The sequence below is a fragment of the Pseudorca crassidens genome, chromosome Y (assembly GCF_039906515.1).
Source record: "Pseudorca crassidens isolate mPseCra1 chromosome Y, mPseCra1.hap1, whole genome shotgun sequence".
NCBI classification, from domain to species: domain Eukaryota; kingdom Metazoa; phylum Chordata; class Mammalia; order Artiodactyla; family Delphinidae; genus Pseudorca; species Pseudorca crassidens.
Window position 1 is genome coordinate 1,933,539 of NC_090318.1, and position 19,244 is coordinate 1,952,782.

A 19,244-nucleotide genomic window follows, 5' to 3' on the forward strand; every position below is an offset into this window, starting at 1 on the left:
ACAGTTCACAGAGGTGCTCAAGTTGATAAAGGAGCCTCAGATATACATTCTCAGATGCATCCCCTCTCCCACAAGACCTCCTGGTCTGCAAGCAACCCATCTTCATCTAAGGGGCGTTACGGATAGTGATAAAATAAAGTTGGTAATTTCAAGTTCAGAAACTTTTAACATGTCCACATCTATCAAGAGAATAGGACCTACCCGGGGGGAAAGGCAGGGAGCTGGGATGAACTGGGAGATTGGGATGGACATATATACACTATTGATACTATGTATAAAATAGATCACTAATGAGAACCTACTGTATAGTACAGGGAACTCTACTCAGTGCTCTGTGGTGACCTAAATGAGAAGGAAATCCAAAAAAAGGGGATAGGTGTATATGCATAGCTGATTCACTTTGCTGTACGGCAGAAACTAACACAACAGTGGAAAGCAACTATATTCCAATAAATAAAAAAAAAAGACTTATTGAAAGAGGGGGAAAAAAGACAAAGAAAACACACACACACAAAAGAAAACAGAGAATGGGACTTAGCCGTATTCCTGATGAAAAGAACCCCTCCATGGAGACAAAGAACAGTGAAGTAGACCAAGAAGGGATCTATTGCTCCCAAAGCAAGACAAATGTGGGCCATTCCACAGACCCCATCATACATGAGAGACAGATGGTTATGGGAAAAAGGGAATCACCATAAGAAACTGCAGTCTTTGAAAAGAGAGTGGAACATGGGACAGGCCACGAAATGGAAGAAATTTTAATGGTGCAGTCAGGTTTTGCAAAAGCAAAAAAAAAGTTCCAATGTAAGGGCGTGAGGGAAGAGTTGTGTGTGCCCAGGTAAGCCCCGCCCCTCCAAGAGCAGAGGGCTACACTGGACCCCTGGGGATGTCCCACGTGGGACTCAGGGCATCTGTGAGTTCCGATGGGGAAGAATGGACATCATCACCGTCCATTCGGCCTCCAAGGGAACGTGGACGAGACAAAGAGGACAGGATGGACAGGATCTATGGCTTGGTCACCAATAGAAGCCCCATTCTCCTATCAGGGTTCAGTTCTTGAAGATGCCTTGAAATAAGGTTTAAGATCCTCATAGCAGGACTTCCCTGGGGGCGCAGTGGTTAAGACTCCACGCTCCCAATGCAGGGGGCCCGGGTTCGATCCCCGGTCAGGGAACTAGATCCCACATGCATGCCGCAACTAAGGAGCCCACCTGCTGCAACGAAGGAGCCTGCGTGCCGCAACTAAGACCCAGCGCAACCAAAGAAAAAAAAAAAAGATCCTCATAGCTCCAAATCGGAGGGGTTACTAAACTCACAGAAGATCCCACTATTTGTTGTATAAAGACGTAACGTGTATAATTATGTGGCAATATGTTTCCTCATATACTTTTATACCTGCATTCCAATACAATGAGTTGGTACTACGATGGGTTTCAGTTTCTGCACTGAGGCCTCACTAGATGTGAAGGTACTCAGGGACCAGAAAAGGAGGAATCTGGCTGTGGATGGAGCTTACGGACAGACCCACAAAGGAGAGAGATTCACGTGTGTTTACATCCACAGCCCCAAGTGCTGCGTCTGAGCTGTAATCATTCTTCAACACACGACGGAGGAAAAACGAGAGAAAGGAAGAAATGAATCGATAATGAATGAATGAAGGGCCGTGGTTAATATTTTAGAAAGACTGAAGTGAAAGCAATCCCTAACACCTAAAACCAGACCTGCAGTACGATTTTCGTAAAAACGGACACCATAAAAGGGATTGACTGAATTCAGATGATGTCGGGAGAAGCGTGATAAATATTACGGCCTCTTTTCAAAGCTCATCTCCCCATATCCTTTCGTCCAGCTGATTTAAACGTCTACCTCCAGCTGAATGGGAAGGTTCACAAATGTAAAATTAGCTCACTTGAACCGTCTTCACTTTCCTAGCAGAAGAAAGTCCCTTCATTTTCAAAGAGGATTTAGGGACCAAAATAAGCCATTAGAAAGTTTCAGAAAGAAGAAGGGAAACACGGAGTTTCGGTTCAGAATCTGACATGCAGAAGCTGTTCAGGTTGTTGGGAGCTGAATCGTGACATCGCAACGTCGTATGTTGAAGCCCTGACCCCCAGGACCTCAGAGCGTGGCTGTATTTGGACGTGGGGTCTTTAAAGAGGGGATGAAGCTAAAATGAGGTCCACCCACTAGGGTGGGCCCTGACCCCATAGGACTGGTGTCCTTATAAGAAGAGGAGATCAGGACACAGACACACACAGAGGGACGACCCTGGGAGGACACAGGGAGAAGACGGCCGTCTACACGGCAAGGAGAGACGCCTCAGCAGGAACCAGCCCTGCCCACACCTGGATCTCAGATTCCAGCCTCCAGGACTGGGACAGGAAAAACGTTTGCTGTTTAATCCACCCAGTTTGTCCTACGATTTGTTAGGAGAGGGCTGGCAAACTAATTCACAGTTATTGTTGTTTACTGCAGTGAATCACACAGGGAAAAAAATATATGATCCCCATCACAGCAGAACCTCGACTCCCGTCCAAAAAAAAAGCGCAACACAACTTCCTGTCTCTTTCAGTTTTTGAGTGTTCACCCTTACGCCTTCTGCTCTTGTTGGATCTGGAAGCCCATCAATATCTCCATACACATAGGAGCAAGCAGCTGCGTATCTCCCGCTCGCTCTAAGATACGAGGAGTTGTGGAAGTGAATCATCACCTATGATGACGTGCATGCCCAGTCTGGCCAGATGCTTCGCTGTCGCATATCCAATGCCATCAGTCCCGCCGGTCACTATAGCAACACGCTCGAGTTGTCGGGGGAAAACTGCAGGAGAAAAGAAAAAGAAACCGAGGTAAAGGTTTAGCGGCAGAGCACACACTGATGAGAATGAAGTCGCAGAAGAGGGCGTGAGGCCAACGGGACCTGCGGTTGGATATTTGTGGGTTTGCTCTTCTGAATACTCCTACAGGCTCGGGACGCACGAGTGTCATACAGTGCAGTTGCCCTGAATAAGGACAGCCTGGTAAAGCCACCTGATAAATCCTTGCTCGGTCCCCGACGATACCTTTGCGGGAATTAACGCCGCCAAAATGATCTGCAGAGAGCTCCAGAGAGCGTCTATCGTTGACGGTTGTGGGCGAGAGTCCTGGGTTAATCCTCTCGGACCATGTTGGTTGTGCTGTAAAGTGTAGGTTTTACACTCGTATGCATTTTCTCAAATGTAGTTAGGAAACTGCTTGTTATGGAGGGACGGCCCACTGTTTTCTACAAAGTCTGAAGACCACGTGAGAATACAGAGTATCTCATAAAAACGGAGAACATGATGACTCCTTTAACCATGTACCTTTGCATGAACCTACACATATGCAAAACATATGAGAATATACGTTTACGTGATGGTGTAAGATTGACTGTTTCTACTCACACACAGAGAGAACAGACTCGTGGTGGCCAAAGGGGCAGGGATTGGGGGAGGGATGGATTGGGAGTTTGGGGTTGGCAGATACAAACTATTATATATAGAATGCATAAACAACAAGTCCTACTGTGGAGCACAGGGAACTATATTCAATATCCTGGGATAAACCATCATGGAAAAGAATGTGGAAAAGAATGTTTATGTATGTATAACGGAATCACTTTGTTGTAGAGTGGAAATAAACACGTTGTAAATCAACTATACGTCAATAAAATAAATAAACTTTACTGTGTCTAAATAAAATCTTAAACTACCCAAAGTGTCAATAACATGTTATTATACAAGATGAAATAATGCTTTACTAAAGGTCAGACTTCTCTTTTTGACTCCATTTTAAAATTGTACTGTGCAATGTGTCACCAAAATAAAAAGGGTGTATTGTGATGTAAAAATAAAAAAGAAGAAAGAAAGAAAGAGAGAGGGAGGGAGGAAGGAAGGATAAAGTGTAGGTTTTATTATTATTCAAGAATGGGGTGAGGCCAACAGGTCAGGAGATGACCAATATTGAAAAGACAGATGACCACTCACAGTTCCCAAGAGGAGGGGGCACAGCACACCATGCAGGGTTACACGGGGAAGCACCAGGGTCGGTCAGGAGGCAAAGGGAAAGGGGGAAACCAGACGAGAGCCCTGCAGGAAGGAACAGGTGAGCAGGGTTAGGATGGGCTGGTGTGAATAATTTCATCAGGTCCTGGCTGCAGGGACTGTCCTTGTTGTCTGGTACCTGCCCTGGGGGGGCATGAGGGCAGGTGGATGGTGGCCCCGAGTGTGGGAGCCCCTTAGAGCAGGGGGTGGGGTGTGCATCTGGGTGGGTAGCTTTGTATTTGAGAAGCACGTTTACAGCTCAGTTATTTGCTATCCGTGGGAATTGGCTAGTCCTAGGAGCTAAAGCTCCTACAGGACCAAGGTGGCAAAGATGAATTCTGTATTTTCCCTGTCTCCTTTATTTCACTTCTTTTACACGTGTTTTATTGAAGTAGAGTTGCTATACAATATTTTATAAGTTTCAGGTGTACAACATAGTGATTCACAATATCTTAAGGTTATACCCCATTTATAGTTATTATTAAATATTGGCTGTATTCCCTGTGCTATACAATATATCCTTGTAGCTCTTTTTTTTTTTTTTTTTTTTTTTTGACCGTGCCACACAGCATGCGGGATCTTAGTTCCCCAACCAGGGATGGAACCCATGCACCCTGCAGTGGAAGTGTGGAGTCTTATCCACTGGATGGCCAGGGAAGTCCCAGTAGCTTACTTATTTCATACACAGCGGTTTGTATCTCTTAATCCCCTACCCCTATCTCTCCCTTCCCCCCTTCCCTCCCCCACTGGTAACCACTAGTTTGTTGTCTAGAAAAGATAAACTTTTTTTTTTGCTCCGCGGCACGTGGGATCTTCCCCGACCGGGGCACGAACCTGTGTCCCCTGCATCGGCAGGCAGACTCTCCACCACTGCGCCACCAGGGAAGCCCGAGAAGATAAACTTTTTAATAAATGGTGTGGGGACATCTCAAAAGACCTCTGAAAACAGATGAAATGAGATCCATACCTCCCAGGACACATCAAAATGAACTCCAAGAGGAAAAAAGCTAAACAATGAAAATATTCAAAGAAAGCAGGGACAAATTTATTCTCAACCTCAGAGTAGGAAATGCCTTCCTAATTCTAATTCGAGATTGAGAAGAATAAATAGACCAATTTCACTCCTAAAAAAAGTGTACACAGTTTAAAAAAAAAAAACCAAAAACACCATAAGGACTTGCCTGGCGGTCCAGTGGTTAAGAGTCCACGCTCCCAATGCAGGGGGCGCGGGTTCCATCCCTGTCTGGGAACTAAGACCCCACAAGCCACGAGGCGTGGCCAAAAAAAAAGAAAGAGAAAAAAAATCCTACCAAAAAATTAAAATTAAAACAACACCATAAGCAAAGTCACATTCAAAGGGCTATTTTCCGAGTATGTAAAGAGTTCTTAAAAATCAAGAAGAAGAAGAAAAAAAAAAAAAACTCTACAGAGAAGAAGGGCAAAAGCATTTGTTGATATAAAAACATACTGAGGGCTTCCCTGGTGGCGCAGTGGTTGAGAGTCCGCCTGCCGATGCAGGGGACACGGCTTCGTGCCCCGGTCCGGGAAGATCCCACATGCCGCGGAGCGGGTGGGCCCGTGAGCCATAGCCGCTGAGCCTGCGCGTCCGGAGCCTGTGCTCCGCAATGGGAGGGGCCACAGCAGTGAGAGGCCCGCGCACCACAAAAAAAAACATACTGAAATGGCCCTTAAAAACACATGCCCAAGTTTACACGTAATAAGAGAAATGTTAATAGTTAACGAAAACTGCTAGATGCCATGACACCCATCAGGCTGGCGGAAGTTCAAAGACTTCAACAGCCTCGTTTCTCTCACCTACAGCGTGGGCAGGAGTGCAAAACAGCACAGTCCCCATTGGGGGAAATTGGGTAATATCTAGTGCAATTACATGTGCTTCTATCGTTTGATCTCGAAAAATCACGTCTAGGAATCTGCCATGGAGAGACAAGGCCGGTTGCCAACGTAAAGCCAAGGTTCCTCAGGGCAGCACCTGTCTCTCCGTAAAGAAGGATGGATAAACCCCCTGCCATACCTGCATACAGTGGGGCATCCTCCATCCCTACAACGGGGTATCCTAGCCCATCCTGGGTCTCCACCGTCACACAGGGGACACTGAGCAGCCCCGAGCGGGCCAAGCTCAAGTGGTAATTCCACCTGTTGGCCAGGAGTCAGGTTTGATCCACTTGTTAGACAATCCTTCCAATAAGTGGGGACAACCTGTTGTCCAGCGCTGCAGTAAGGCGTTGCTGCCGGTAACATGAAGCAACAACCCTACAAAGAAAAGCCCCGAGAGGGATGCAGGGGCAGCGGTATCTTCCGGGAGGCGCGGAGGACCGCCACTCCTCCGCCACGCCCGGGGAATACTCCCCATCGCCACGTCCATCAGAAAGAGCACGTCCTTCGCAGAAACCCCAAATGAGTCCTTCGGGCGCCCCACAAAGTTCCCAGACACCCAGGCTTTATTCTACTAAAGGGATTCCAACCGCGTGCGGGTTTAGTTCCTGGGCAGGTGAGCTGGATTAATAAAAGTGCTCTTTTCCTAGGCTCCCGGCGTTTACAGAGAAGGGTTCCAGCACCGCGCTGCGGGGCGGGGAGCCTTAGGGAAGACCCAACTCAGCTTTTCTTGTCCCCCTGGCATCCACCTGTCCCTCCTGAAAATGCAGACCAACAGCTGCTGAATGCGTGTGGGGCACTGTGCTGCGCCGACCGTGCGCCGTGAGCACAGGTGCACGCTGGGGTCTTGGGCTGGAGGGGACACCTTACAGCTCCCGGTGTTCCACAGAAGAGGCAATGGACGGGGAAGTCCCCAGCGGTCCAGTGGTCAGGACTTGGGGCTCTCGCTGCCAGGGGCCTGGGTTCAGTCCCTGGTCAGGGAACTAAGATCCCGCAAGCCACGCGGCAGGGCCAAAAAGAAGACAAAGACCAAAGGACGACCACAGAAGCCTCGTCGGCAGCCTGAACTTTCATCGCAAAGCGAGGTTACGGGGGACACTGAACAGTTAAGACCAAGTAGAATACAACACTGGTCCCCAAACTTTCGCAACCTGCAACACACTTGCTGCCCAGGAGTTTTTTCACACCACTGCTAAGGAAAAGAAAAAGAAATAAAAATCTATGTGTAAAATATATTCTTATATAAATATAATGTTTGTTCCTATTTAGATATTTATAAATAGTATCTATGCTATAGTCTTATCCTAGGTAAAATTATGTTTCTATATCTCAAATGTTACATATTTTACATATTTATTTTAATATATTTAAATATGTTTAACATATTTAATACATAAAAAATATTTAATAATGTAAAACAAGTAAAAAAGATAATAGCAAATAGGATGTATTATTTAATGATAAGAGACAATATGAAAATAAATGATACTTTTATTTTAACATAAATATTTGTCAATATAAGTAATATTTATGATATTAAATATTTTATATTTATAATGTTTACATATTATACTATGCAAATATTTATGTTATACATGTTTATATTTATAATATTTATTTATAATGTTCACATTACTTGTAAGATTTATAAATTATATATTTATATATTACGTAAATATTTATAAATATATTTATTTTATATTTATATTCACATATTTTATTTTCTATTTTATTTATGTAAAAATGATAGTCATATATATATGCAACTAGAGATCATCATACTAAGTGAAGTAAGTCAGAAAAGGAAAGACAAATACCATATGATACCACTTATATGTGGAATCTAAAATATGGCAAAAATGAACCTATCTACAAAGCAGAAACAGGGCTTCCCTGGTGGCGCACTGGTTGAGAATCCGCCTGCCGATGCAGGGGACACGGGTTCGTGCCCCGGTCCGGCAAGATTCCACATGCCGCGGAGCGGCTGCGCCCGTGAGCCATGGCCACTGAGCCTGCGCGTCCGGAGCCTTTGCTCTGCCACGGGAGAGGCCACAGCAGTGAGAGGACCGCGTACCACAAAACAAACAAACAAACAAACAAACAAAAAAGCAGAAACAGACTCACAGACATAGAAAACAAACTTATGGTTACCAAAGGGGAAAGGGAGGGATAAATTAGGAGTTTGGGATTAACATACACACTACTATATATAAAATAGATAAACAACAAGGACCTACTGGATAGCACAAGAAACTCTACTCAATATTCTGTAATAACCTATATGGGAAAAGAATCTGAAAAGGAATATATATATAAATAACAAGTATCAATATTATATATGTTATATAATATATATAAAATAACTTTGCTGTACACCTGAGACTAACACAACATAGTAAATCAACTACACTTTGAAAAAATAATAAAAAATTAAATTAAATTTTAAAATAAAGAACAAAGGTCCTTAATTCTCTTGGTCCCTCCCACCAGAATTGAAAAGAACAGAGAGAGAGTTTCTGTTTCCCTGTCAAGGAGGGTTCCAAACAAACCCCTCGGTCCACACCCAGAAAGGAATGGAATACGTCATTAAAAAGAAAGGTCAGGACTTCCCTGGTGGCGCAGTGGTTAAGAATCCGCCTGCCAATGCAGGGGACACGGGTTCGAGCCCTGGTCCAGGAAGATCCCACATGCCATGGAGCAACTAAGCCCGTGCGCCACAACTACTGAGCCTGCGCTCTAGAGCCCACGCACCACAGCTACTGAAGCCCGCGTGCCTAGAGCCCGTTTTCTGCAACAAGAGAAGCCACCGCAATGAGAAGCCCACACACTGCAATGAAGAGTAGCCGCCGCTCGCCACAACTAGAGAAAGCCCGCGTGCAGCAACGAAGACCTGACGCAGCCAAAAATAAATAACAAATAAATTTATTTTTTTAAAAAAGACATGTCAAGTGAAAAGATCCGATGTAGACACGCTTCCGTCAGCACCTGCAACATCTGAAAATCTCGCCTCTACCCCCACGTCTATTGCTGAGAAGTGGCCACGGGAAAACCCAGCGAAGGCATTAATACCCCCTCCGACATGAGTAAGGTCTAGTTTCCTCCTTGCAGGTGGACAGCACTCAGAGGACTCTGAATCAGGCGTAGGGCATTGGCCACAAGAAGCGAGAGACGCCCAGGAGAGAGGCTGCCCCTCCCGGATCCCGGAGGCTAGTCTTTGCATCTGCGTCACCTGCATCCTGGGATTGCAGAGGGGTCCACGTGATTCAACCAGCCGTGGGAGGCCAAGCAGCAAAGGAGGAAATTGGCAGGAGCATGCCAGGGAGGCTGGGCAGAGGAATGGCCGGGCGGAAGGCACCGGATGTGAGGTCAAGGGACTCATTCCTCTAACGTGTGCTGAGAACGAGACCACCGCCCTGATGCTGGTCACCCAGGCCGGACGTGGGCCAGTCCCCACCTGTCCCGGAGAGCTGACTTCCAAAGCAAGAAGCTGACTCGCCCACCCAGAAACAGTCCAAGTGTCAGGCTGTCGAATCCCAGTGGCCTGCCTGGTATGGGAGCTGCGTCTCCCTCTGGCTTCAGCTGAGAGAAGAATCCTATCACATGTGCTCCCTGGTTGCATGGCCGTCACAGCTCCTGGGATAATCTTACATGTCGAACTGGCTGGGCCACGGGGTCTAGATATGTGGTCAGACATTATTCTGGGTGTTTCCGTGACAGTGTTTTATTGGATGAGATGAACATTTAAATCAAGGGGCTTTGAGGAAAGCAGGCTGCCCTCTCTGGTGTGGGTGGGCCTCATCTAATCCGTTGACGGCCTCCATAGAACAAAGGCTGAGATTCTCCAAGGAGGAGGGAATTCTGCTTCCTGACGGCCTTTAGACTCAAACTGCAAGTCTTCCACGGGTTTCCAGCCTGCCGGCCCACTCTGAAGATCTAGGACCTGCTAGACCCCATAATTACATGAGCCAATTCCTTAAAATGAATCTCTCCATAGATAGATACATAGATAGATATCAATAGACAGATACAGGATAACTTGAAAGATGATATAGATGATAGCTTGAAAGATGACAGAAAGATACGTAGATCGATACATAGATAAAGATGGTTGGACACATACATACATAGATGATAGATTGATAGACGATAGATAAATGACAGATAACAGATGGATATAAACAGACGGGGAATACATAAATGGATAGTTCAGGTAGGTAGATGATAGATACACAGATACATATAGAGTTAAAAAGATAGAGACAGAGATATAATTTACGACAAGCAATGAGCAGTTTTTGGTTTAAGTATAGCCCATGCAATATCCTGGACATGCTTATACTACAAGCACGTGCGTTATTTATCTTCCATCCAAGCTGACGGCGTTTCTGCTGAGATGGGGGACGTTTCAGCCAACAACTGTCCAGGCACATCCTGGGTGGTCTCTGCAGAGCACACATCCTCATTTTGTCAGCCTATAGGGAACGTCTGCCCCAGGCCCCTCTCCTTGGCGTGTCGATGGCCGTCTTCTCTGTGTCCTCCCAGGGTCCTGCTTCTCAGCATCTCTGTGTCCACACTTCCCCTTTTTTCTAGGCCCCCAGTCCTGCTGGCTGCGCCCTCACCCAAGTGACCTTACCGTAAGTTGCTCATCTGCAGAGACCCTATTTCCAAATAAGGTTACAGTACGGGGTGGGGGTGGGGGAGGAGGCGTGATTCAAACCCTAACCAGGGGCGTACACCTGCACACACACGTACCTCCACGCGAGGACACACCAGCCTGGCTGGAGGGAGCTCCCTAGGAGGGCAGGTGACCCGGGCCCTCTCTGCCCCCCTTATCTCCCCGACATGGGTCAGCTGCAATGCACATTCCTTCCACACTTCCCCCGGAAATCTAGCTGCAAACAGCTCCACGGGATCCCCGTGCATCACCTCCACCGCCACCCTCTCCTCCCCACACCGTGCACGGCTTTGATCCTGGGTTCAACACCAACTCCGACCTGTCAGCTCCTGTCCGACAGACGTCAGAGAAAGCGCTCTGCCAACTCCAATGTAAGCTGATCCCAAGCGCACCGGCCGGGCCTGGGACCCGTGTGGTGACTGGGACCCGTGTCGCCAGCTGCCCCGTCCCAGATGGGTACCTACAAGCCGCACCACGACAAGGCTCTCGCCTGCTCCTTTCCTCCCAAAGCCACTCAGCTCCGCAGCCTCGGGGTCCAACGCTGCAGCACGAAGCTACTCGCCCCTGGATTTGTTTCTGGGTCACCACGCACCGCAAGAAGAAAGGCAACTGAGATCTTGGCACCACGCACCGCAAGAAGAAAGGCAACTGAGATCCTGGCAAACGGCACGATGTTTGCAGGGTGCCGGGAGAGAGGTCCCTTCCAGGCTATGTTTAGAACGCTCTCCGCTCTCGGTTCTGTTTGAAGCGTCTAACTTGGAGTGCTGACCTCATGCCTCGGTGATGGCCAGCGCTTGGGAAAAATGGCAAAACGACAGCTCTCTGTATACCGAGCTCACTGCACATTAGAGCCAGCTCCAAGGGTAACGGAGAAGAACACATCTGACTCCACATTAGGTCTGTTTCTTTTACTGTAACTTTTGTATTCTTTTGCTTTGAGTTCAGAATGTTGCCCATCGCCTGAAATATACAGGATAGCCCTTTCTCAAGGCTCTGACCTTTAAGGGTGGAACGCCTTTCCATTCATAGAGCGAGAAAAAGTTGCACAACAGAGAATAACATTGGTTTTCTTGAGGGTTAACAGGAACACTGTGACCTGACTTTCGTGGACAAAGGATTCCCACACCACGAAGTCTGCAATAACCACCCACACCCTTCCTTCACCTTTGCATTAAAAATGCTTTGCTGAAACCCTTCGGGGAGTTCGGGGGTTTGGGGGCACATGCCACAGTCTCCTTGCAGGACCCTGCCATAAACCTTTCTCTGCTCGAAACTCCGACCACTCGGCTTGTTTGGCCTCACGGGTGCCTCACCCGAACTTGTACCCTCAAAAAAGAGAAAAAGGAAATGAACAAGGATTTAACCAATACTGAATAAAATACAGGTATGTAACAGGATGTTGGAACTCACTCCTCCTTAAAGAAAATAAAAGCAAAGGAAGTTAGTAGGTTTCATCAATAAGAACAGCTCGGTCCCATCCAGGATGGCAACGCCCAGTTTGCACATTCAGTCAATTTTCCACTGAGACTGTATCTTTTAGGAGGTGAGTTGGAGGGGGTCTAGAGCGGATGTGCATGTCCCCTACGTAGCAATTCTACTTCTAAGAATTTCATGCCACAGACATACTCCCACAGGTCTGCAGAGACACAGGAACAAAAATATTCACTGCAGCCTTGTTCGTAAAAGAAAGATCTTTAGTGTGACTGTCATTTCACAGGTGTTATTCAAAAGAAAGGCATAGTGTTCTAGCAACAAGGTGGGTGGATCTCCGGGGAATTACGCCGAGTTGGGAGAAAAAGAGCCGTTTCAAAAGGGTTCCATTGTGTATGCCTCCATTTCTATGACAGTCTTGAAGTGACAGCATTATAGAGCACAGATTAGTGGCTGCCGGGGTGAAGGACGGGGTGGGGCGTTGGTGTGGTAAGGAGATGGGCCACGCCAGAGATCCTTGGGGTCCCAGAACTGCCCTGTGTCTTGACCGTGATGGTGGATTCTCAAAGCCACCCATGCAACAGGATTGTACACACACGAGCGAATACAAGTTAGAACAGGGAAATCTGAAAGCATTGCCTTGCACCCAAGTCTACATCTAGGCTGGGATGGGGTACGGCCGTGCTGCAAGCGGGTAGCCCTGGGAGAAAAACAGGTAAAGTGTCGCTCCGTTTCATTCCTCACAACTGCACGTGAACCTACAATTATCTCAAAGCAGGAACTGGTTTTCTCGGCCAGGCCACACGTCTTGCGGGATCCTAGCTCCCCGACCGGGACTGAACCCAGGCCCTCAGCAGTGAGAGTGCCGAATCCTAACCACTGGACCGCCAGGGAATTCCCAGGAACTTTTTTTAAAAAGTCTACACTAATGCCATGTAATATAGCCTCTTCTTAAAAGAGAAAAGAACTAAAGTAAAGAGCAAAACAAAGAACTCCGCCTCCTTGGCCCCTGTCCAGTTGTTGTGAACTGACCCGAGGCTTCCGGCTCCCTTTTAATTGGGGATGACCCCGTGCCTGGTCCTTTTATCAAATACTGAGAGCTGGACCCCCTGCCAGGACTGCCCGCTGTCATGAGACAAAGTGGACACCAGGTACAGGGGTTTGCTAAGCCCAGGCTATAGCAGCAACACTACCTCGTCCCTCAGCTACCAGGTTTCTGGACTTTGGTCTCTGTTCCGTGTTTCCTGTCTTCCACAGACACGCCTAAGCCACCTTGAATTCTTTCCAAGAGCACGTGGGTGGTCAATTCATTTCTTCACTCCTTAAATCTTTGCTCCTGTGCTCCACTGGGAAATAACCACATACCTCTTTGAAGAGAGCATTAGCGAAACGTAAATCAAAGCCACACAGTACGTTTTATATCATGTGATGTGACTTTTACCACAATAAAAAAAAACACACCATTTAAAAGAAGAAGAAAGAAACAGAAAATAACGAAGTTGGTAAGGATGTAGAGGAATCGGAACCCTCCTCCACTGCTGGTGGGGATGTAAATTGCAGGAACCACTTTGGAAAAGAGCCTGGCGATTCTTCAAACCGGTAAACATGGAGATACAATAGCCCAGCTACGCCACTCCTAGGTATCAATCTCTCCAGGAGAAATGAAAACACGTATCCATTCAGATACGTGCGATGAACGCTCAGAGCACCGTGATTCACAGTAACCAGAAAAGTGAGAACAGAAGTGTCCATGGACCTTGAACACATGATGCTCAGCGGGAGAAGCCAGACCCAGAAAGAGCACATATGCCATGACTCAGTTTCTATGAAATACTCAAATAGGCAAACGCATGGAGACAGAGGACCTGGGGGGGGGGGGGACAGGAGTGGGGAGTGACAGGTAACAGGTACAGGGATTCCCTTGGGAAGTGGTTTTTAAAATGTTCTAAAATAACATAGCAACGGCATTTGTGCAACTCTGCAAATATACTAAAAACCACTGAATTGCGCCATTTACTGGGTGTACTGTATGGTGAATTATTTCTCAGCTTAAAATGGGGGAAACACCTTGCTTAATCGTGAATAATGGGGGATGGGCGGGGACTTGGAAAGTCTGGTATTCTTCTCACAAATGAAGAAGGACATCTATAAGCCACCCTTTCATGGACCTCCTACCATCTTAGGCATGTGTGTGTGCACTTGTCTCAAGAGTCCTCAAAATTGACAGAATAATTTAAAATGACGTGTAGCTGAACCTCCAAGTCAGCTGGCCCCAGGAATACGTTTTCCTGACACGCAGCATCACGGAGGTCCTTAAGAATGGCTGTGTCGATAATTAAGAAGCATAAAAGTCTCACTAGTGAGACCTGCCTGACAGACAGATGATGGGAAGCAACCTTTCCAGACAAAGCCGCCATCGGGCCCTTTGGACACCATACCAGCCTGTGCCCCGTTTGGTGACCAAGGAATAGGAACAGGATGGCCATTCATCCCAGGGATAGAATGATCTAGAAGCATTAAGACTGGAGAGGCGAGGGGGGGCACAGATGGGAAAGCTTACTATATGAATACATCATATCATCTATGTATCAATCCTAAAGCGAGATTGGCAGAAAAGGAAACAATCTAGAAAGACATCCAGACCCTACATTAAAAAGCTACTTAGGGGACTTCCCTGGTGGCACAGTGGTTAAGAATCCACCTGCCAGTGCAGGGGGCACGGGTTCGAGCCCTGGTCCGGGAAGATCCCACATGCCGCGGAGCCACTAAGTCTGTGAGCCACAACGACTGAGCCCACGTGCCACAACTACTGAAGCCTGCGCCCTAGAGCCCGTGCTCCGCAACAAGAGAAGCCACCGCAATGAGAAGCCCGGGCACCACTATGAAGAGTAGCCCCCACTCGCCGCAACTAGAGAAAGCCCACGCGCAGCAACGAAGACCCAACGCAGCCAAAAATAAGTAAATAAAATAAATTTATAAAAGAAAAAAGTGACTCAGTCCTACGAGCAATGGCGTGAGGAATGATACTGTGTCACAATAAGTGATGCTGGGTCCAGGGAGGCCATGCGCATGTCATGTTGTCCAGATCCCTCTAGAGAGCACGAGTTCATGCTTTCGGGGATGGGTGGCATAAGCCATAAGCCAAGCACCAGGAGGCAGGTCCACTGAACACTGTACTGAATTGTATGATTTAATGGTGGATGAAACCTCAGTACAGCCGCTCAACATGGGTGAAGACCGTGCTGAATCACGGACCGCGGGGGAGGCGTGGGTGTGCAGAGGTCCCGGGAGTTCCTCCGTGAGAAGGGGGCTCATGTGGGCTGGAGGTGGGAGACCTAAAACCCAGGACGTAACTCCAAGAAGCCAGGCCCAGGCATCAGCCTCGACAGAAGTGCTGGGGGCGGCGGGGGGGGGGGGTCAAAATTAGTGATGCGTTCAGACTTCCCCGGCGGTCCCGTGGGTAAGACTCCGCGCTTCCAAGGCAGGGGGCACGGGTTCCATCCCTGGTCGGGGAACTAGAACCCCGCGTGCTGCAACGTGTGGCCAAAAACAAACAAAAAATTGGTGATGGGGTGGCCTCAGCAGCCACCACCCAGGACTCCGAGGCCGTCCAGGGCTGGTAGGAAAACAGGCGCTCCCCAGAAATTACCCCAACCCATCGGAGTCTGGGGACACCCACGGCTCCCGGTAAAGATGCATGAAAAAGTGCCTGGATTCTTCACGGGAGAATTAAACCACCAGCACCTTCGGGGCATGCCCTGAGCTTTGCACAAGTCTATTTAAGCACGTCCATCACGAAGCATCCAGAGTTACAGGTCAATCTGCCTCAGTAAAGTTAGGGAAGAAAAGAAATGTGGCATTAAGGGGGTATGAATAACTAAGAGGGAATCACCTGTAAAGCGATCACGCGTTACGTGATAAACACTGTTTAGAACCTTATGCAAGTGACCAAAAACACAGAGGCAAGAATTTTGCAGTCACTTATACTTGGTTTTCAATAGACCACAGAGAAATGATGCAGTGAAAAGAAAAACAAAACACCAAAACAGGATACAAAGTTGTATGTGATGTAGGATGATGGTTAAAGAGTACTAACATTATAGGGAAATAAATCAAATGTTCACAGCAAAAAAAAGAAGCATGTCCACTAATAATGGCCTCTACTGTTCATCTGTTTTGTGTATAGCAACGTGTATATGTTAATCCCAGTCTAATTTATCCCTCCCCCCTTCCCCTTTGGCAACCGTAAATTGTTCTATCTGTGACTATTTCTGTTTAAGTTCATTTGTGTCATTGTTTTAGATTCCACATGTAAGTGATATCACATGATATTTGTCTAACTTCACTCAGTATGGTCATCTCTAGGTCCACCCGTGTTGCTGCAAATGGCATTATTTCATTCTTTTTTATGGCTGAGTAATAGTCCATTGTATATATGCACCACATCTTCTTTATCCAACAAGGATTTACGGTATAGTACGGGGAACTATACTCAATATTTCATAATTACCTACATGGGAAAAGAATATATATATATATATGTAACTGAATATAAAACTGAATCACTTTGCTGTACACCTGAAACACAGCATTGTAAATCAACTATACTTCAATTAAAAAATTTAATTTTTTTTTAAATAAATGAAAAATTCAAGAAAGTTCTCAAAGAACGAAAAAAGGAAGAGTAATGACAGCAGATAGCAGGCATCAGTATCATGTTGGCTTAGGGTTTACTTCCATACCTTGATCATTGTTTATGTATCTATTACTTGTATTATTAAATTAATGTGACATTTTTAATTTTTATCTTTAAAGAATGAGAAAATTGCAATACTTACCTGAATTTCTTATCCTATTTCATTTTTCCTGACAGCTTTGGTTAGTAATGTCATTTTCATATTGATAGCTTTAGAATATGACCATTTTATTTTGTAACAATAATTGCCAATATCGTTTAATCTAAACTACACAGTTAAATATTTTCTCTGTTCAACGATCGATTACGCAGAACTAAGACTTACAGTTTCTTTAAGAAGGGTTTATGAAAACTACATTTGCTGAATTGTGAAAAAAACAATTCGCATCTGAGAAGCAGAATTCAATGACAAGGAAATGTTTAAAATTGACAGCGAGTGGGGTGACCACAGCTTGGGTGTTTTACACGAGGGGAAGACGCTTGGCAGTTAAGTCCGTCAGCATGAGGAAATGAAATTTTTTTTGACATGTCCTCTCATGACTGGGAGGGGCTTGGCTCCTGTATTCCTTGCACCCCCAACTCTAACTGACTTTCTTGTAGTGCCACCCATGGACATAAAGTATGTTTAGTTATGGGTCCCTCCAGAGAAATGGACCAACAGGAAGCACAGACAGAAAGAGAAAGGGAGACAGAAAGAGACAGAGAGATTATTTGAAGGAATTGGTTCATTCAACCACAGATGTGTAGAGGGGGCACCCCAAAATCTGAAGGGTAGACCAGCAGGCTGGAGACCCAGGGAGAGCTGAGGTTACAGGTTGAGTCCCACGACCATGTGGAAGCAGAATTCCCTCTTCCTTGAGGAACCTCAGTCTTTTTTTCTCCTAAGATCTTCAACTGATTGGACAAGGCCCACCCACATTGTGAAGGACAATCTGGTTATGTCAAAGTCTCCTGGTGTCAATGTTTTTTTAATTGTAGTTGATTTACAATGTGGTGCTGGTTTCCGGTGGACAGCAGAGTGATTCAGTGATATATTTTTTCAGATTCTTTTCCATTGTAGGTTTTGACAAGACATTGAATACAGTTCCCCGTGCTCTACAGTAAATCCTTGTTGTTTATTTTATATAGAGTAGTGTACATCTGTTAATCTCAAACTCCTTAGTTATCCCTCTCCCCTTTGGTAGCCATAAGTTTGTTTTCTGTGTCTGTGAGTCTGTTTCTGTTTTGTACAGAAGTTCATCTGTATCATATTTTAGATTCCACATATAAGTGATATATTTGCCTTTCTCTGACTTACTTCACTCAGTACGATCATCTCTAGGTCCATCCATGTTGCTGCATGATTTCAATGTTTATCTCATCTTTTTTTTTTTTTTGGCCATGCCACGGGGCATACGGGATCTTAGTTGCCCAACCAGGGATCGAACCCGTGCCACCTGAAGTGGAAGCATAGAGTCCTAACCCCTACACCACCAGGGAAGTCCCAACGTTCCTCTCATCTTAAAAAATATCTTGCCAGCAACCTCTAGACCAGCGTTTGACCGCAAAGCTGGGTCCACTGCCCAGCCACAGTGAGATAAAATTAGCCAGCATAAAGTATGAGTTTTCAGGCAACCAAGAGCCCTAACTAGCTTCCGCTGGGCATCGTCTGGAAGCAGGGACCCGGCCAGCTGGACCAGAGGAGCGTGCAAAAGGCATCAGCTCAGGCCAGCATGGTACCATCGCCTGGATGACGGCTCATCCTTGTGGCAGGAGGACCTGACGGCCGCCTCTCATGCTGGCGTGTTTCCACAGCTTGAGAAACCAGTGCAGGTGTCAGCCACGAAGCACGGCTGCTTCCACCAACAGCAGGGGGACAGGAAGAGCTGGGGCAGCTGACGGGCCCCACGGCTCTTCAGCCCCGTGATGTCAGCCGCGTGGATCCTAAACCCCTCCTGCAGCGGCCACTAAACCCTGTGGCAACTCCCTCCAAACCGAGAAATACAAGAGGTCCATGGGACTTCCCTAGCGGTCCAGCGGTTAGGGCTCCATGCTTCCACTGCAGGGGGTACGGGTTCCACCCCTGGTCGGGGAACTAAGATCCCGCAAGCCGCGGAGCATGGCCAAAATTTTAAAAATAAATAATAAAATAATTTTTTTTAAAAAATAAAAATGGTTATGCTAGAAGGGCCAACACCGGAGGAAAGAGCCATGTAGGGAGAAGCCCCAGGGATGATAGGAGTAAATGCGGAAAGGGGGAAAGAAAACAGCCTCCACGTGGACCCGACGGAGGCCTTTCTAAGCAGGAGTCTTTTATGTGTGAGGATAAGCCCCACCCCCTCTGCGGGCTGGGTGAGGTAACAGGCAGTTTGAAGAGGCCCCCAGCCGCCCCTGAGCACGTGGGCGAGAGAGTCAGCTGGACCCAGGAGCTGTGCCCGCTGAGGCCTGCAGCCCTGGTCACGTCCTGCGGCACTCAGCTGCTCTATGTGCCAGGGCGGGCTGCACGATGAGT

General features: G+C 46.8%; 1 protein-coding gene across 1 annotated transcript in view; it reads right to left on the reverse strand.

The window, feature by feature from the left end:
- Positions 1–19,244, reverse strand: part of LOC137217865 (dehydrogenase/reductase SDR family member on chromosome X-like) — a 193,738-nt gene that overhangs the window by 157,764 nt on the left and 16,730 nt on the right. The window contains exon 2 of the mRNA XM_067724857.1: positions 2,711–2,818. Coding sequence (XP_067580958.1) covers positions 2,711–2,818 — 108 coding nt within the window. The remainder of the gene's footprint in view (positions 1–2,710; positions 2,819–19,244) is intronic.